At 34.5% G+C, this 21,849-nt stretch overlaps 1 protein-coding gene across 1 annotated transcript in view; it reads left to right on the top strand.

The window, feature by feature from the left end:
- The first annotated feature begins 3,508 nt into the window (after positions 1-3,508).
- Positions 3,509-21,849, top strand: part of LOC121417832 (hyalin-like) — a 70,957-nt gene continuing 52,616 nt past the window's right edge. The window contains exon 1 of the mRNA XM_041611564.1: positions 3,509-3,521. Within this exon, the coding sequence (XP_041467498.1) occupies positions 3,509-3,521 (13 nt within the window). The remainder of the gene's footprint in view (positions 3,522-21,849) is intronic.

Raw genomic sequence — 21,849 nt, 5'->3', positions numbered from 1 at the left:
TCTTAACCGTCAAACAAATAGTAGTAAAGGATACACTGTACGTAAAAGTGCTTGTATATGCATTTTTTATGTTCAGTAGTTGAAAGATATGTACAAATTTCTTCACACTAATAGACGTGCTTGTTGATCGTGTATTATGTAATGATTTGACAATTTTATTTAGTTGTACACTAAGAATTAAGGGTTCACATAATAAGCCGTTGGGTGGTACAATAGCAGCATCCTAACGGGTGCTAATAATTGCAATTCTGCTCATTTGTGCACCTTTAAGGGTGCAATTTAGCTCTAATAATCATCCTCCAAGGATCCTTTTTTTTTCAGAACCGTCATAAATGTCAAGTACTATAAGCCTAAAAAATGTATGATTTTGCTCCTTTTAGGTGCTAACGAGCATTAATCATGTTAATGGTACAGATAATAATACAATTTATGCACGTTTTTCAACTTAGAGTGCAAGATTGCACCGTTTAAGGACGCTAAAAGTTTTCATTTCGGTTTCAACAATTTCTTAGTGTGTACAGCGCGTATTTAAAACATACACTGAAAAATATGTATTTTAAAAGTTATCTTTGCCATCGCCTGAAGCTTTTCCAAATTTACACATTAGGTACATATCTTTTTAAGTGAATGCCGTAATAACTATCGAAAAAATCTCTGTCCTTCTGTGAGCACGATTTAATTTTCATAAGTTCGTTAAAAATGATTTGTGCAGAACTTGCAAATAGTTAAAATGAGAAAAGTAGACGGTAATTAATGAGAGCAAAATGAATTTAGGTAAAAAGATCGATTTGAATAATTAACTTGTTTCCTTGCGCAAAACACTTAAATCAAGCACTAATGCGCATCCTCCCCCAGAAACGGAGGTCATCGTAATGATTTTTTTTCTAGTGATTTTTTTTCTAGTAGTGAATCACTTTTCATGAAACTGCCTAGGCTTGATTTTCCTTCTTAATACATAAAAAGAGTGATATAAACCTAACTGAAATGATATATATTTTTAAACATTGTGGAGATGTCTGAAATAAACGTTAGTTTAAATTCAAATTTTGTCCTCAGACCCAGGTGGGTTTTTGCTTTCCTAGGTTTAAAACGTTAACATGGGTAGCAAAGTTGTGACAAAATTTTAAAATGTATTTGTTTAACTCAAGTCTGCTGAAAATGCAAAAGAAAATGCACCACGAGAAATGCACCGCAAGGCCCAGTTTGTTTTTGTCCTTATTTCATTAACGCAGAATACAGGTTTAGCAATTATGTGCAAACCAATTTCTGTGAGCTTTACACAAAAGGACAGTCCTCACTCAACCCTTACGTTTTGTCATTTTTTTACTTTTATTTGAATAGATGAGATCAGAATCCCAAAATAATATGTAAAACATTTTTGGCATGATGTATCATTTTAGACTGCCAGGACTCTTTGAAAGCGTAAAGTTGTTACTGATACGCACTGTAGTTTATGTATCAAAAAATTGTTTGATTAAGTAGAAGTCGATATATCAAATGTAGTGGTAAAGCCATGAAAGTGACATTTCGTCTGCAAGTTGCTATACTTCGTCATGCAATGATATGAGCAAAGACGCTGCTGCGCACGGGTTGTATCGCGTCGGTGAGGGGCAGGCGTGTGTTAAGGCCCTAAACCGCAAATTGCACCTAAACCGCAAATCGCCGTCTAAGCTTGTAGAAAAAAGTTTAGTCTTGTTTACTCAATAGCAATGCACTCATTGTAACTAAATAAACTATAAATTACTACTACTACTTCTACTACTACTACTACTACTAGAACTATACTACTCCGGGGGGGGGGGGGCACTTGACCAAAAAGTGGTAGGGGTGTGCCGCGGGCGAAACAAAAAACGGAGGCCTTGGAGCGAGCTTAATGTAAAAAGGAGGGTCCTCTGAACGGGCTTCAGAACGACAAATGTTTGTGAAAACGGGGGTCCTTGGAACGGATCGCCAGCGTGTGAGTGCGTATGCATCCCTATGGAATGGTCATGCGTGCATGATGCAGCTAGCGCGGCCTCCGCCGGGGAGCTCTGCGGCCGCTTTTCACAAAAATTGCTGCTCATTCAATGCGATCGATCGGAGCGGCGTAACGAAAAATTTGCGAAGCTTTGGAGCGGATTTCTCTCTTCATTTTTTCTCGATAAGAAGAAAATGCTATGCCTTGGAGCGGCTTTCTTTGTTCTTTTTCTCAACAAGGCAAAAATGCTATGCCTTGGAACGGAAATTTGAGTGTGAAAATGGGGGTCCCCTCCGCGGCACATACCCACTATGCATTATATACTGAGTGCCCCCCCCCCCCCGGATACTACTACTGCTACTACTACTCTTGCTGCCAATAATGATAATTATTGTGACTATAATGATAATGATTATACCAATGATAACGAAGGACCTTGGATGAGTGGTTTCACTCCCCTGGTAACATTTATTATCAAAGTTTGAAAATTTTTGAAAATAAGCTACTATTACTACTACTACTACTACCACTACTACTACTACTCCTACTCCTATACTACTACTACTACTCTACTACTGCTACTACTACTACTACTACTACTCCTACTCGTACTACTACTCCTACTACTACTACTACTACTAAAACTACTACTACTATACTACTCTTACTGCTACTACTACTTCTACTACTGCTACTCCGACTACTACTACTACTACTATTTCGTACTGATTATGACTATAGTAATATGAGTACATTGCTTCATTACCCTCGTAACATTTGTATTAAAGTTTTAAAAAGATTATAATAAATATAAAAAAAAAATATAGTGATTCTTTCTTTACTTTCTCCCTTTTATTTCTTCCCTTTTCCTTTTCCTTTGTTTAAATCTGCAGGCGTTAGATTATACTAGGGGAGAATTAGGGATACACAAAAAAACACCAAAAAAAAAAAAAAAAACCAAAACCCGGCACTATGTACAGCCCAAGTTGCCCAACTCCCGCCATAACCAAAAGTCCAAAACCAACAAACAAGAAGAACAATAATGATAGCCTTTTAGGGCCCCATGGGAGACCAACTTTATGTTGAATGAGCACCCTGGTAAAATATTTAAATAAATATATAAATAAATAAATACGTGTATCAACAACATTGCTCATAAAAATGAGATCAGCGCCCTAGTTCTAATTCCTCACTCTTCAACCTCTATCCTTCTGCGATTTATGTTTGCCGCCCTCTGTGTTCACGCCTCTTACGCGCGCACGGTCCTTGTTAATATTCTACATGCTTAGGCGGCAATTTGCGGTTTAGGTGCAATTTGCGGTTTAGGGCCTTAACGGGCGTGCCCGGCGCTCCCGGCTCCACGCTATTGTCTGGATCGACTTGAGTGTGAGCCGCGCTGTGATTGGCCGATGCCGTCGGCCAATCAGGCTCCGCGCTGGAGCTTAGTGCCCGCTTCTGCGACCACCGCGCGCTGTAATTGGCCGGTGCAGCCGGCTTATCAGCATCCGCGCTTGTGTCAGGCTGCGACACGCTGTGAACGGTAGATGCCGTATGCCGTCAGAAGGTAGGTAACCCATTCATCAGGCCGGCAGCATCGGCCAATCACGGCGCGCGGTGCTTGCTCGCACTGGTCAGCGGGTACCAAGCGCCAGGCCTGTTTTGTAGAACTTGATAACGCATTACTTGGCTTTAATCATGTTTATTTTCATTTATCCAGGTTATGCATCCATAGTTCTGCGCAAGAGCTGTTTCATTTTTTAATATATAAAATCGAATGTATTTTAAGGAATAATATGTCTCCGAAACCCTATTTCCAAGCACTGTCAACTTGGACTCCACATTAGCGAGCTGTCCATCATTATGAGACAAGACATTTTTTTTTCAATTTTGCATTGTGTTTTTATAATATCAAATAGACGAAGCATTTAGTAGATCGTCATAACAAAATGTTGATCAATAGTTAATTGAGAACCATCTAGAAATTAACTTTAGATGTCTGTTTATGGTAATTTCTAAATCTCTGAGCTCTGCAGATGCAAAGCACATACATGTATTATCTGCATGCAAAGAGAGGGACATTGTTCTTCAGATCTGACAAAATCATTCAGAGTGATAATAAAAGGGAGGGGGCAAAAAATACTCCCCTTGGGCACTCCACTTTCTACAGTATGAATAACCGACATGTTACCACTGATACCGTTGATTGCTGCCTACCATACGCGAAACCATTTTTACTGCGTCCTGGTTGAGTCCAAAGTAAAGTATTTTTTTTTCTTTAACAATAATATAGGCGAGTTTAAATTAAATTCCTTGCGCTTGTGTATAGTAACGGTTTACAATAAAATTGCCTTGATCAATTTTGTTAGCAAATCATCAGTAATATTTAACAAAGCAGTGAGAGATGATTGGCCTGGACTAAGACCATACTGGCATGGATCGAGCAAACTATTGGTTGACAAGTAAATATACACTTAATTAATCACATTATTTTCTAATACTTAAGAACTGTGGAACCAAGATGTTATTATTTTTCCTATCATTATTGTATGGCTCGTAAGTGGCGTAATTAGCCTTAAATAATGAGGGGCAGAATTTCCTGACGATTAAGATATATGTTCTAAGAAGCCGTCAGCAAGGGCAAACACCTTGAATCATGTTTAAAATAATAATCTATTTTTTACGAAATTTTGACAGCTTAAAGGTCAAGTCCACCTCAGAAAAATGTTGACTTGAATCAATGGAGAAAAATCAGACAAGCACAATGCTGAAGATTTCATCAAAATCGGATGCAAAATAAGAAAGTTATGACATTTCAAAGTTTTGCTTATTTTCAACAAAATAGTTATATAAACGAGCCAGTTATATCCAAATGAGAGAGTCGATGATGTCACTCACTCACTATTTCTTTTGTTTTTATTGTTTGAATTATACAATATTTCAAGTTTTACAAATTTGACGATTAGGACCTCCTTGCCTGAAGCACAAAATATTAAAATAATGGAATTTCACGTGTTCAGGGAGGAATGAAACTTTTTTTCACATGACAATGACAAGAAAATAAGAATATTTCATATAATAAGATACAAAAGAAATAGTGAGTGAGTGATGTCATCAGTCCTCATTTGCATACCGACCGAGATGTGTATATAACTCTTCTGTGAAATGAAGCAAAACTTTAAAATGTCATAACTTTCTTATTTTACATCCGATTTTGATGAAATTTTCAGTGTTATGCTTGTTGATTTTGTCTTTTTTATTCAAATCAAATTTTTGTTGGGGGTAAACCTGTCCTTTAAGAAAAAGCTTTGAAGACGTATGATTGTATCATACTGCGCCTCTTTACTTTTGTCTTCCTTTCTTTGCACAACAAATATTGTGATGTTCAAGAGAGAACAGCACCTGTAATTTCGATCTGGTGTCAGCTGTTGGTGTTACTTCAACACATATTGGCGTTTTGCAATACTTATTACACCTTTGCCAAATCCATAGGGTGTATTCAGGATATTGTCCTATGTGGAGTCTTGAGAACATCAGTCAGTGTCAGTTGTAATACGCCAATATTTTAACAGACAAAAAAGACAAATACGTTTTTAAGTTCAAGAATTCACACTTAAAATTCATACTATAATTTGAGAGAAACTTAACTGGAATACACCTCCATAGAAGATTTTGCATTCGTGAATGTGACTAGCGTTGGTGATTCTAGTTTGGTTTTACACGTGCTAAAAATATTTGCCATTAGCCTTATCGTCGGCGGTCTTCCGAACTGTCGTATCACACATACGACGGTGCAAACCCATTTCAGAGAAAATCGACTTCAAAGTTTACCCTAAATTTCACATTTACTTCCCCAGCCGTAAAACATATTCATTGCTAGAAAAATACATGGTTGGAAAGACCAAGACAATTACTTGACAATGGTATCCTTATTTTTACACAAAAGCAAGGATCAGAAAAAAAAATCGCAAAAGAGCTACATGCTTGTAATTTCGGTTAGAGCGGTTTACATTTCCCCTTACAAAAACGCCATAGGGAATACAACAACCCTGACCGCGATTTCAATGCGCGCGGTCAGTCAAAACGTCGTATCGCTTTTCATGTGCAAAATCAATGCAGTGTAGGTAGCCGATACGACAGTTTGGCTGACCGCGCGTATTGAAATCGCGGTCAGTCAAAATGTCGTATCGTTCTGTTACGGTACAAGTTTCCTAATTGGATTTTCGCATTTTATTAAACAAAAATGTATGGCACCGCCGTTTAAAATCCTCTCATATCTTAAAAATAAGATAAATTGCTGCCCATAAATTTAGTCATAAATAGAGTAGGACTTGTACTTTAATTTTCTGCAAAAATCTCAAAATCGATATTTTTGACCAATATTGGCTGATACGGCGGTTTGGATGATCGCCGACGTTATATTTCACTGGAATCATTCAAATTACGATAATTTTCTTACCGTGTGAAAAGGCGATGAGAGACGAAAAAGATTGACCAAAACCAACGTCCTATAAGTTAATGTGTTAAAATAAATCAAACTAAAGTTTATAATCTACCAGGAATTTGGTTTTCTGACTTTTTGTCATTCTGCATCGTTCGAAAATAGGTTCTTAACCTAGAAATGATTATTATGACCAACCTATTTTCAAATGGGATCTTGACCGATGCATTGTTTGACTGATTTATTTTTTCTATCCTGGTGAAAATTCTGGAAGGAAACAAAATAATCCAGCTGTCTGAAAGCTTCAGATCAAAAGCTGTTCATAGGAGCATCGGTACAATCATTTATCAACCAGCACGCAAGACCCGAGTTCTGATTTATAATATGGTTCACCATAGTTATAGCACACACTACGATGGTTGTTCAAGCTGTACGGATAGATATTAAAATTATTTTTTATTGATATGATATATATATATAAAAATCGACTAAAAGTGAATCTCAGGTTAATATTGACTTTCAACACGACACTACCATAGGTGTCTGTTGATGTGTAACGATATTTATTTGGCGTCCAACTGCACACTGTTTTAGAATCTCGAATCTGGAGCTGAGGAACAGGGGACATTTTTGCTAGCTGCGACTTCTTCTTTTGAGTTTGAACTGTTTTTGCTGGCTGGAGTTTTGAGTTATGCTTATCGAGTAGGTCCGTGACAGGTAAGATGCTATAAAAAGTTGAAGTACTTTTTTATTAGGAGTGGACTATTCATGTGTATACTGTTTTTGTCAATTTAATATGGCAACAGTTTTTATCTATTCCTTGTAATGTATCTCAACATGAAATGACAATATTTTTTGTCTCGGGTCCGAGAAAAAAGTGTGCCGGGCCAAAATCCGAAATAGCCGCCAGCCCCCCTCCCTCCCCCAATCACAGTTTTGGCCACAACTTCTTTATTTGGTGGTCTTTTCTCTGGTTTTGGTGTCTATTCATATGTTTTTTTACGGGCAGGTAATCTTTTTTACTTGAAATGTTTACTTTGAAATGTTTACTTTAAAACATTTGTAGAGTTAAAGGGTGATTTTACCTAAATTTACATGCGTGCACATTTTTAGACCCATTTTTCAACCAAGAATTAGGTTTCATCTGCTTGTGGTTCTTAGATATTGGACAAAGCGAGTTCCACTATAGCAAGTAGTTTCACATAGCTATATTGCTATTATTCCTCTACTTTTCGTTCTACGGATATTTTCAAAATAAGTCTTATTGAATAAAAATACATATGTACACAAACAAAAATTTTACAAATTATTCAATATTAGATTCCATTTGCTCATATTCATATACAAATTTTCCGTTCGTTTACCTTTCTCAATATCGTATCTTTTTTTCTCAACATATATGAACATAATTTTCAAATCATAAAACTTCATCTTTTTCATTGTAACTAATGTTATTTTGTAACATTTGTAAATAGAATATAATGCATAATTCAAAATTAAATTAATTTCTTTTCCTTTTTCTTTTCTTAGACCGTAAACAATATGCTGAGGCTTCAAACGAAAATTTTGAATTAAACATTTTCTTATGAGTGCTTCTACGTATTTCCAAAACTTATCAACCTCTATACACAACCAAAACAAATGAAATAAATCACTCAACTTATTGCACTCACTACAAATATTAGTGTTTCTTAAATTCAATTTTTTAAGTTACAGAGAGTAGGTAATAAATTATACATAAAATTGAAATTAAAGTTGGCTATGGCATTATCTTGAATACTTTTGAGTTTCAGTGTCCATGTAAACAACCAAGAATTCTTATTTTCTTCATCTAAAATTTCTCTCCAAAATAATTCGGCCCTTGATCTTTCAACATTTAATTGCAACATCTCTTGATAAATTTGTTTTACTCTAGAGTTACAATTAAGCAATGTATTTACAGATGGCATACATTATTCATCATTCAAAATTGAATTTTTAAATTTTCTAAACAAAGCAAGGTTATTTTCTTTTAGTTGTTCTCTCCACATTTTTGGTATTGACATTATACAAACTGCATATTCTGACAACCATTGTCCATCAAGATTGACTAACTTTTCTTTTGATTTATTTACAGTAAGAACGGTATTCTTAGATACCAGATCACCTATGAACAAAATATTTGACCGTATCCAGTTCCTAAATAACAACATCCTTCCATTATGTCTGATATTGTTGTTAAACCATAACAATTCTTTGCAAATCTCTGCACTTGATATTATTTTTTTCTTTTCCTTAAGCAATTTTTCTTTTAAAAGTAAAATAGACACAAACTATATCACGATAAAACTTTTGAATCGTTTTCAATGACAGGATATATTGTGGATCACACTTACAATTTCTTAAAATAAAGCTTCCACCTAATTTATCAAACCAATAATCAAACATCCATTTCCATTTTGATTTAGTGTCATCGAAATATTTGAAAAGCCATCTTAACTTTATTAAAACTGTTTAACTGTATACCTAGATCTAACATATTTAATCCACCATTTGACAAATCATTAATTACCATAGTTCTTTTTACTTTGTGAATTTTGGATCCCCAAAGAAAGTTCATCATTAATTTGTCAATTTTTTTTACCAGGTCGTTAGGACAAAAAAAAATTTGAGCAGTGTATACAAATTTAGACAATATTAATGAGGACGATGATGATGATTATGATGATCATGATCATTATCATCATCATTATCATTATCATAATCACACTGCCAATTATAACAAAACTCCGCGTCAATATCTTGACAATGAAAATGGTGTATAGTTATTACGCTGATGCGATTATTTTCTGCACGCAATTGAAGCCTTACTAGTTATATGAAAAGGGCTTACTTGTAATTGTAAAAGTTTTGCTCCTACAGAGCCTGAAACAATGTAATCGGTGCTTAGGTGCTAGAAAGTTTCTGAAAAAGAAAACAAAATGAGTATCAAGGAAGACCTGACACAATCTCGTCAATTGATTTATTAAAATGTTGCTCATTATTTTTTCCCAATTCTATGGTTAATAAATGTTTTGCTGAAGTTAGCCAAATATCATATAGAGATATCGGAGTAATTTACCTACACTGTATTGACGAACACGGTTACAGTGAAGCAATGTCTACATCCATATAATTTCCAGCCACAAGCATCCCTTTATTGCAAATTTCTGTAGTTTTTAAAGCATATGATTATGAATTGTAAGCGATGAACAAATTTATCTTCCAATAATTCAAGGACGTTGTAAATATATAGAACAAGCTGCCTTTCTCAATAAACTTGAGTGTGCGTTTTTTAGATTTAGACCTAGAATTTAGGCATTTTTAATACATGTTTTAATCATTTCACTTTATTTACTGTTTTCCGTTTCACAGTGTTGTATATAATGAACATATCATAAAAATAAAATTATAACAAAACATAGCATCCTATAAAACATACTAAGGCCTATAGATTTGATAAACACATTTGATGACATCAAGCTGAATTAAATGGGTTTTTTTTTAGAGTAAATCGGAGGGGCTGCCGAAAATAAGCAATGCTTGTATGTAAGGCCAACTCCAGAACTGAGTTTCATTACCTAATTTGACACACGTGCATAAATTTAACTTCGTAATACTGTAGTAAGAGCAATGTTAGTAATACTTATCGATGTACACTTTGCAAAGCAAAACAGAACTGAAAAAGAAACATTAAAATATAAAGCGAGAGCGAAGGGCGAGCTAAATATACTTCATATTCCAGTTCAAAAAGAGGTAAATTTAAAGGACAAGTCCACCCCAACAAAAACTTGATTTGAATAAAAAGAGAAAAATTCAACAAGCATAACACTGAAAATTTCATCCAAATAGGATGTAAAATAAGAAAGTAATGTCATTTTTAAAGCTTCGCTTCATAAAAAAACAGTCATATGCACATCTTGGTTGGTATGCAAATTAGGAACTGATGACATAATTCACTCACTATTTTCTATGTATTATTAAATATGAAATATTTTTTAATTTCTCGTCATTGTCATGTGAAATGAAGTTTCATTCTTCCCTGAACACGTGCAATTTCATTATTTTAATTGTGTGCCTCAGGCAAGGAGGTCCTAATCGTCAAATTCGTAAAAACTGAAATATTGTATAATTCGAACAATAAAAGAAAGAAATTGTGAGTGACATCATCGACTCTCTCATTTGGATGTAACTGACTATTTTATAAAAAATAAGCGAAACTTTGAAATGTCATAACTTTCCCATTTTACATCCGACTTTGATGAAATTTTCTGCATTGTGCTTGCCTGATTTTTCTCTATTGATTCAAAACATTTTCCTGAGGTGGACTTGACCTTTAAGCACTTTTTAAGCACCATGCATAAAAATTCTTAAATGGATGTGTATGCAAACGCGAAGCGCGAACGAAAATTGTAGCCTTTATATAATAGTACCTGGTGATTTCTTTACATGGTTGCTAATAAAGCATGAATGCTTGTAAGCAAGCAACCAGAGGACCGACGGCTTTAGATCCTTTCCAAGGGACCAGGTATACATAATGACTATTATGCCTTACCAAGGGGCACCAATTAGGAATCAAATCCGTGTCACCGGATTCAGAGACCCTCACTTCACCGACTAAGCTATCGTGCCTCTTTTGAGACATGAATATTAAAAAAAATCAAAATCTTCACCTCACCCTATTTTATTCAATCTTCTGTCTCCTCTTATTTTCCCCATTTTCCCTCCTCTCTTTCCCCTTCTTTTCCCTTTTCTTTCATTCCCATTCCTTTATTTTATGCGGGGGGGGGGGGGGGTGGGCCTTTCCCTAGATCTGCCTATGCCCTATCGGTGGATAGTAATTTTTTTATTATCTGAACCACAAATCAGGAGTAGCACTGCAACAATTCGGCACTGATACATATAGTCACTGTAGACGTCCGGTGCCAGGAGACATTTATGGTTATAAGATGATATGAATATGCCTATTGGACGAGTTGGTGATTGTACCCATTGTAACGATACCAATTGATTGTTAGCCGAAATGGGTTTAGACATAGTGATAGTGAACCAACTGAAGTGAGACCAAATAAGACATGGACGAAATGAGAGTAGAACAAAAAATAATATATAGAAGTAATAATATTGGAAAAAGTGGATATTGGACCAATTCAAAAAAAATACAATCAGGCTAATGATAAACGAAACGGCTATTAGACCAACTGGCTATTAGACGATATGGTAATTAGACGAAATGGTTGTTGGACTATGTTGATAGTTCACTAATGGTTGACGAAATGATATCAGACCATGCGATAGTGGGGAAAAGGGCAGTAGACGAAATGGCAATATACCGATAAATATCCATAAAAGGAATAATCCTTATTTCCAAATCACTGAATTCTCTTTCTCGTGTCTCAAATACTGAGTGAAAGCATATTTTATATCTTATCAGTAACTCGAGTCCTGAAGGAAATCGTCATAACCTCAAGAAACTTTTTTATTTTTATATTCCTTTATAGCCCTCGTGTATCAGCTACTTCATTTTCATGCATCGGCAATGTTTTTGCCAATCTCTTTATTAAAAAAATAATTATAAAAATAGTGTTATATACTGTGATATATATGACCACTGTCCATTATTTCACTAGGAACAAAACAAACCCGAAGCAAAAATTTGAAAAACAAAATGACCAAATAATAACTTTAAAGGTAAAAAAACCCACAGTAGATGTAGCTAACAATTACTTCATACGAAAGTCTTTTAAATGAAGATTATTTTTTCAGAATATTAGCTAGTATATTAATGAAAACTTAGAATCATTTTTGAAATAATTAATTCTTAGCTCAAAATCGATAATCCTGATCATCACTGGCAAAACAAAACCAGTCTATTATTATTGCTAGGGAAAAAACCAACATTTCATGGAATTCCATGCCTCATTTCTTTGCAATTACGCATTTTCCTCCCGAGCTATTTGGCATATATTTGTTTTGTATACCTACAAACACTATATTTATGGATTCTGTCAAGGTCATTTTGAGATCGTTACCACAAATGCAATTTAACAATAATCACTTCTCATCAATTTTGAGCATGCATGAATGGTCTGTATTTTGACATTGAAAAGCCAAATGAGGCATTTAATGTGTTTCTTTGTAAGTTTAACTAGCTGTGCAAAAATCACTTGCCCCTTTAGAAGTCTGTAAATCGAAAATGTAATAATTGTTTCCATAGACGATTGATTATGTCATATTTTCAATCAATGTTTAACGAAAAGCGTTTTTACTGATAAATTAGACGTCTATGTATTTCGATCATCAAAACGAGTGACAAAAAAGGAACTACAGAATTATTTCTGTAGTGTCATTTTCTTCCAAATAAATTCAGCTTGAGTTTAGCAATTTTTCTTCACTTCAGTCGAAACATCATCTATAAACTAGATTTTGGTGCATCAACTTAGCATCATGTTGTTTGCTATGCAAAAAAAAAACTCATGGAAAGTGGTTCACTGGCGTAGCAATGGGGATGGGGTGCTTGGGTAATAGTCATAGCCCCTAAAAAAAATCGCCAGAAACAATAATAGAAAAGAAACGAAAATAGGAGGAAAGGAAATGGTTAGTGAAATATAAGCTGAAGTTCTCAATAGTAACTATGATAAAATCTATCTAATTTTTCGGGGTGATTTTTTTTAAATATCAAAACGGTTTATTTTCCTTGCGCACAATTTTCTCTCACTAGCATGTTTTAAGAACTTTTGCTCAATGTGGTATATCTGGCCCCTCTACTTTTGTGGCCCATTCGGTTACTAAAGAAGTCATAAACAGACTAAACATACTGCATATTTCTCGTACTAAAACGAAGATCGCAAGTTGATTTAATCTTTTCTCCAAAATGACTTAATTTTCATTTAATTTTCATTTCATTATTGTTTGGGCAGCAGGGTGTTGGGGAGCTACGTTTATTATCACCATAGGCAGCACCCCTGGAAATCTTGTAGATATCTTTATAAGCAGCATTGTACGGTGTATATTTTTATTTATTTATCTATTTTGTTTGGGGGGATGGCCTGTTGCCGGAAATATACCAGCACCCCCTTATTAAAGAGAGAGAGAGAGAGAGAGGGGCAGAGAAAAACATTCCCAGGGCCCTGACTGAGCACAAAGGCCGGATCTGGGATTGAAGAATAGAGAGCGGAGAACAAACCGCTGTTCCATAATTTTCAGCTATCACATTTCACCGGGCTTAACTGTCGTTCTAGCTTTGCCTTTTTCTTCTCTTTCTTCTAAATTTCATCAACGGATACTATGATCTAGTGCATTTTATAGTCATGAGTCCCCCCACAGGATGTAGACATAACTAGATCTGTGATCTGACTAATTGATTATCTTCCCCACATGGTGTATACATGAATATGTAAGAAATCTTGTCGTCTAATTATCTCTTCCACATGATGTAGACATGACGAGATCCGATATGTTGTCATCTGCTCATCTCTCAAACAGGATGAAGAAAATACGATACCCGAGATCTTGTCATACATCTGGGTGGCGCTTTGAAGCTTCCATACAAAAAACCGTTATCCTAATAGTTCTATGCTCTACCTAGTTGACCTACTAAATGTTAACCAATTATTTCCTACTTGAACATAATAAAGTAATGATATACTCAAGATCCGAGTATACATAAAAGTGTAATTCAAATTGAAAGTTTATAACTTTTATTTTGTTATCTATTTAATTCCATACTTTGATGTCTAGGAATGTCTTCTCCCTTGAATAAATATATCAAATTTTACCACCTTTAATGATCCTTTCAATAATTTACAATACCATGGTTGCATGATTTACACACACACACACACACACACAAAAGTAGGTTTGTGTTTCTTCACATATGGACATGCAGGCAAATTTCAACTTTATTTTTCTCATTTCCGTAAAAAAATTCATTCCTTATGTATGCTTGATGTTTCATCTCTCTCTTTTCCCCATCCAACCTTATTTCCTTCTTCCCTATAGCTGTTCTGTCTTTCATATTCCACTGTGCTTCTAATTGTGCAATTTGCTTTTTATCCTGATTATTATGTGATTTTATAACGTCATTTTTGGAGTGAAGCAAAAATGTCCCACTAATTTCTCTGCTGTATATCCCCTCCTTGTCAAGCACCCCTTTCTTTTCCTTGTCTTACCTACTCACAGTGCGTCTTTCCTTCAATATCTTCTTCTACTTATCCACTATTTCAAATTTGTCTCATTCCCACCTCTTCACCATAGGATTCACTATTGTTTAGATAAGCAATTTTATCCTTTCTCCTCCTTATCCATTTCATTCATTCATTTTATAAAATATTTAGTGTAAAGTCTTGCCAAACTATTTAATATTATGATCTTTTCTTATTAGTAACAGCATATATCATGCCACTTTTTGTTATTTTGTTTGATTTACGTCATACGTTATGCTTCTCCATATGTGTTTACGTTTTACTTTGTATTGTATATGGACCACATGAAAGAACGGTATAGTCAAGTCGACTAAACTGAAAATCGGCTATCCATCCGTTTTGGATTTTTATTTATTTATTTATTTTTTTTTTTTGGGGGGGTTATACGGACAATAAATACTTCTACTACTATTACTTCCCTTCCTCGATATTTTTAGCTTTTATTTCCTCCTCCCACCGTCTCCCCCATTTCTACCTTTCTTCTTTTTTAATCTAATTCTTATTCTCTTTTTTTTTATTATATCATTGAACTTTGTTGTTGAAATGTACATATAAATGTGTAATCAAACTAAGTAAACTTCTTGTAATTCAGCAATTGGGCTAATAAATGATGCATTTAATAAATACCATTTTACTACTACTATTACTACTACTACTACTACTACTACTACTACTACTACTACTACTACTACTACTACTTCTACTACTACTATTACTTCTACTATTACTACTACTACTATTTAATATGACGTTGCTATTATTCTTCATATTATTATTACTATTAATATTATTACACACTGTCTTGCAAGGGAGCATGGAATCTGATCTTCAAATATCAATACACTGTACATGTCTTTGATCAAAGTTGTTACTCGTCGCTGTTTTTTTTCTCTCAATCTTTATCACCCATTTCCTTGCAAAGTAATTCATTCATTATTAAAAATGATAATAATAATAAAAAGTAATAAAATGAAATAGAAATGTTGACTTGCTCCCCTGGAATAGATAAATTTAAGCTGAACCCCCGGCATAATGCAAAAGTTGGATGGTTTTCCAGGTCAATCTGAAAGAAAAATCATATTTCTGTTTTCAACGTACCATATTACATTAAATTTAGCTAGCTATTTATAGTAAATGCTATTTAACGATAATACGAATATGGTAACAGTCCGTATTTCCGAAGGTTCGTTAGTTCGAAAAACAATAGAGTTCGTTATTCCGAAGGTTCCTTTGTCCGAAAACGAAATGAGTTTCCTAATTCCGAACGCCCGAAAACGAAATAAGGCTCGTTATTCCGAAAAAAATTGTAATTAGCCCAGAAAACCGAAAGGGCAAGCGCGGTGGAGGGGAGAGGGGGTAGAAACACAGTTCCAGTCCCAATTACTATGAAAATGAAAAAGGCATTGGGGGGGGGGCAATGCCAAAAAGGGCACTTATGTCTTAAAATGGTTACACTACGTAATTGTAATTCCGAAACACGTAAATTGTCCATACCTCGATGTTCGTTTATCCGAAAACGTAAAGGGGTTCGTTAATCCGAACATTTGTGGCGTTATTCCGAAGGTTCGTTAGTCCGAAAACGAAATAAGGTTCGTTAGTCCGAAAACGAAATAAGGTTCGTTGTTCCGAATGTTCGTTAATCCGGAAACGAAATAAGGTTCGTTGTTCCGAAGGTTAGTTAGTCCGAAATAAGATTCATTAATCATTACGTTCTCGGAATAACGAACCTTCGGAATTACAGCCTCATTTCATTTTCGGATTAACGAACCTGCGGAATTTCGAACCTCACTTTGTTTTCGGACTAACAAACCTTCGGAATTACGAACCTCATTTCGTTTTCGGACTCACGAACCTTTGGAATAACGAACCTTCGGAAATACGAACATTCGGAATAACGAACCTTCGGAATATCCGAACATTCGGAATAACGAAGCTTCGGAATTACGAATGTATGCGGTTAAAATGGGTATCTTGGTGCAAACGGATATTTTTGCCATGAGATTATCATCTGCGTTGAAGTCATTATGTGTTTAGGTGATTAAGTTGAGCAAAGCCCTTTGTAAGTGATTTCTGATTATGACAAAAATAACATATTAAGGCTTTCTTTTTTTAGAAATTATGTCTTCAACAAAATTGATCTTGTACATATCACCCGTTCCAAAACCTTTGATACAGCAGGCAATAAAGATATCGCTCCATAGTTACATGCATTATTCATTGATTTTCCTTTGCTTTGTACATTGGTATTATTTTAGACATTTGCATGTTGTCTGGAATGACGGCATTATTTAAAGAATGATTGAATATGTGTATTAATGGATCAACGGTATATTCTATATTCAAAAATTCAAATTCAAATTTATTTATTTCACTTCCATCAAACAAAAACAAATTGAATACCATATATAAACATAAATATTTGTATCCGTTGCAAACAAAATTAATGATACATAATGTTGTGAAAAAACACTTCGACAATTTGGGCAACACATTGTAGGTTTTAAATATGTATACTATTTTTCAATAGAAATTATATTAAGCATTCTTTCAGAAAATAGTATCAATAACACGGTGCTTCGTTTTCAGTTTTTCACTGTTTACATTATTTCATTCCTACGAAATGGAAATAGAAAACGGAGAATTCGGATTTGGTCGATGAAGGAAATCGGTAAATTGGTGTATTGTTGTCAATTTTTTTTCCGATCTGTAAAAAAAACTGATTGAATATGTCAGCTATCCCTAAAGAATCGTGGATTTCGACATGATCGTGTTTTATACTTTTTAGCGGGTTATGTACGTCATGCTTATTCAAGATTGTTATACACTCTAAAAATGAAGTGCTAATTCAGCTCTTAAAGAGCGTGTATAGTGACTGCAATTCGGAGTGCTGATTTGTCTAGTTCAAATTTGAACGAGAAAAATCAGCACTCCGAAGTGCAGTCACTATACACGCTCTTTAAGAGCTGAATTAGCACTTCATTTTTTAGAGTGTATTTTTCCATGATCAATTGGTTTGAATTTCTGTTTTTTTTATACATAATGCATTTGCGATGCGACTTCTCTGAACGATTTATTTTATCGGCGTACAAATTGTTTCGTGATTTATCGACTGTAATGTTGATTTTGATATCCAATCCAGTCTTGGAGCTTTTTATATCATTATAACATTCATTGACTAATGGTACGTGTCTATTTCATCGTGTGATAAAACTTGTAATGAATATATTATTGACAGTATTTTTATCTTGCTATATTATTAGGTATTACTCTTAGGAATTTTGCTGCGGGAAATGATAATTTGTTAACGTAAACGGGTCTCTTAAAGATCGAAGAATGGTCTGAGATATCAGACAAAATAATTCCTGACTCGGGTAAAGGAGTAACATTACCAAAAATGTTATCATTAAGGGTAGCAGATTAGTTAGTAATCCAGGCTGGTTTTGTAATCGATGGTGTATCAGCTACTTCACTTTTGTGCATCGGTATTTTTTTTGTCAATCCCTGTGGTAAAATATCAAATAATAGTGTTTATACTGTAATGATAATTATATTTGACTATTTTCCTGTATTCATTTTTTTTTAATCTAAAGTAAAAAAGGTCAACCCAAAACAAACTTAAAAACACGATATTTTCAGATGATAACTTTAAAGGGGAAGTTCACCCTGAAGAAAAGTTTATTTTAAAAATAGCAGAAAAATTAATAAAAAATATTGGTGAAGGTTTGAGGAAAATCCGTTAAAGATTAAGAAAGTTATTAGAATTCAAAGTTTTGGATTTGTGACGTCATATGCGAGCAGCATTCCTACATAGCGAATGGTAAAAAATCAATGAATTTCAAATTTTGTATGGTTCCTGATGACTTTATTTTGTTTTCTATCTATGATCGGGTGTGAAGTGATTTGTCTATTGATATACAAAAGGCACTGTAGAAACCATTTTCAATTTTGTGAGAAAATGACATTTCTTTGATTTTTTTACCATTCGCTATGTAGGGAATGCTGCTCGCATATGACGTCACAAATCCAAAACTTTGAATTCTAATAACTTTCTTAATCTTTGACGGATTATCCTCAAACCTTCACCAATATTTTTTATTAATTTTTCTGCTATTTTTACAATAAACTTTTCTTCAGGGTAAACTTCCCCTTTAAACGGGGAAAAAGACAGAAGTCTTGGTAGTTGCATAAAAAATTATGTCAATGAGAAAGTCTTTTATATCAAGATGAAATAACAAAATATGAATATACATGTAGCTCTAGCACATTAAAGGAAACTTAATAATAATAATAATAATAGGCATTTATATAGCGCCATCTATCTAGAAGTTTTCTATTCCGAGGCGCACAAGAAAAGAAAGAATGATGATAACTAACACAGACAAGACACATGTGGGACAGTGTATTAATATTGCTTGCAAATGGAATTCCGTGCTTATTTTGCTGATTTCTCAGCAATTACGAATTTTCTTCCACAAGTGTTAGGAACATGTTTTTTCGTATACATTCAAGCAATTTGGTGGTAATTTCATTTATTTAATTCAAGGTCATTTTTAGATTGTTACCACAACTGGAATGTATCTTTAGTCACTTCTCATTAATTTCTATCATGCACGGCTGGTCTGGTATTTTTTTATTGAAGATCTAAATGAAGCGTATAATTTTTTCTTTCTAGTTCTTAGGAGCTGTGCGATAACTCTTTGCCCCATTTGAAGGCTGTAAAGTGTAAATGTAATTTATGTATCAACAGACGATCCATTATGTTATATTTTCAACAAATGATTAAAGAAAAAAAACACATTGTTCCTGATAAATCAAATGTCTCTTAATTTATTTTGATTTTCAAACGGGGTGATAGAAATGAAATAAACAACTACATAACTAATTATATCCAGCAATTTTCCTTTAAAAATTACCTTCGCATTTTTTTCAAAAATCCAAACCAATGGAAAATCAAAACAACATTTTATTATTTAAATAAGAGCATCCGCACCAACCCCATTTTCTTTGTTGTGCATACATTTTGCACTTGGAAAGTAGTTCACTGGTTTAAGTCATAGTCACAGTCCCCTTAAAAATTTATGACAAAACAAAATCAAAGGAAAGTATTGGAAAGGAAATGAAGAATAAAAGATATAATCATGTTCCAAATTACATGATAAAGTCTTTCCAGTTTTGTTTATTTTCCTATTATAACGGTTTCTTTTCTTGCGCGCAAGTCTCACTTTTGCTCGATCTGGCCACTCTACTTTTGTGGCGCATTAGGTCACTAAAGAGGTCTGCATATGCCACCCGGGGGGCCACTTACATTGACGAGTGGATACCATGCGCGACCAAAAAAACACGTAAAAAGGATGTCTTTTTCACGATAGGGCACGTTACGTACGTAACGTGATAAGGGTGTCAAAAACACAGAAATAATGAAAAAAGGGTATCTATTTCGCTAGGAAAATTACGTGTTTAGGGTCGAATTTGCGGGGATGATAAAACAAAATTAAAATGTTTTATAAAGGATGTCCTTTTTGTCCCAACACTTCGTGTTTAGAGTCCGATTTGCGCGAGGTGTAGAAGGTGGGGTCGTACTTAACCAAATAACGTAAAGCTGACGACCGAAGGACCCCTAACAATAAAACATTCCTGTACTTCTACTACTTGTTTAGGGGTTCATTTCAGGGAATATTTGCCAAGAGTATCGTTTTGTTTCCCGCATACTTGTTAAGGATAGGGTTTCACACGCCAATACTTGTTAAGGGGTGCATTTTCAGAATATGGAAATTACGTGTTTAGGGTGCTTTTCGAGACCCCATGGTCGCGCATGGTATCCACTCGTGAATGGAAGTGGCCCCCCCGGGATATGCCACTAATGACCACTTGGTTTAATAGTCAGTCGGTTATAATTACCACTTGGTTTTATATATTTTTGAGTAATGCCCAGTTGAGCTAATCGTCACTTGGTTTAATTGCCATTTCGTCTAAAGTATTTTATTTTCACTAGGTCTAACTGCATTTGGTCTAATACTAGTTCGTGTAATATTCGGTTAGTCCAATATCAATTGGTCTAAAACCAGTTCGTCTAATCTCACTTGGTCTAAAACCAGTTCGTCTAATCTCACTTGGTCTATTATTCATTTGTTCTATATTGCAGTTGGTCTAAATTCCATTTCGGCTAGTTTCCACTTCGTCAAATTTCCTCTCGTCTAATCCAGTTCGTCTGATTTCTAGAGTGTAACACATAAATTGCGTTTATTTCCAAATTCTCTAATTTCCATTTGGGATAATGGTTTGCTCTGTGATTCACATTACGCCATTACACGCACAGTTTATTCACGTTGTGTTTTTCTTTTTCATTTTTGAACCTTAACATGGTGGAAATTTGATATTGCATTGCATGTTGTCCGTTCTAGGCCTTATGTTAGGCCTTTCCATTTTCTTAAATGAAAATGAAAAATGAGAGCGGATGGAGAAAGGAAATAAAAATGATAACAAGCGAAAAAATAAGACGAAATTAGAATGATAAAGGTTAAAAGAAGAACCCCTACATTAAACAACTTGAATAAGAAGAATAACTAAACGAAGAAGAAGAAGAAGTAAAAGAAGAAAAGTACGAACAAAGACATGAAGAAAAACAACAACAAGAAGGAGGCGAACAAATAATGAGAAGACGAAGAAGAAGAAGAAAAAAAAGGAGAAGAAACGGAAAAAAGGAGAATAGAAAAAGAACCAGACGATGAATAATGAAAACCTTTTTCTTCAAATTATATGATCTGGGTCCCGTTGCAGAAAGAGTTGCAATCAATCGCAGCTCTAAAAATCATGCGCAACTTGATTTTCAACCAATCAACAGCGCGCATTTGGGACTTGCGATTGATTTTTTGACTTGCGTTTAAACGCAACTCTTTCTGCAACGGACCCCAGATGGCTTTGTAACTTTTGGAATCCTCAAACTACTTAATTTTTTGCATTTTTTTTTCAATCAAGGTCAAGTATCGTCCGTAATGGTGCATAACAATGATTATAAAAGGGACATAAATATGTTTATCACATACGTATCCACACAATCAATTACATTTTCGTTCTATTCCTCATAATGATGTTATTCTGATGAAACCCTACAACCTACAAGGTCCCCAACCTATTGTTAACCCAATAATTTGAATATTGTTTATGGGGTGATGTAATGATTATGAATATGATATAATTTTCAGCATCATTGATATTATCGTTATAGACCAAAT

This window comes from Lytechinus variegatus, chromosome 6 (assembly GCF_018143015.1).
Source record: "Lytechinus variegatus isolate NC3 chromosome 6, Lvar_3.0, whole genome shotgun sequence".
Lineage (NCBI taxonomy): Eukaryota > Metazoa > Echinodermata > Echinoidea > Temnopleuroida > Toxopneustidae > Lytechinus > Lytechinus variegatus.
Note: the sequence above shows the minus strand (reverse complement) of the source record. Positions and strands in the feature narration are given on the sequence as shown.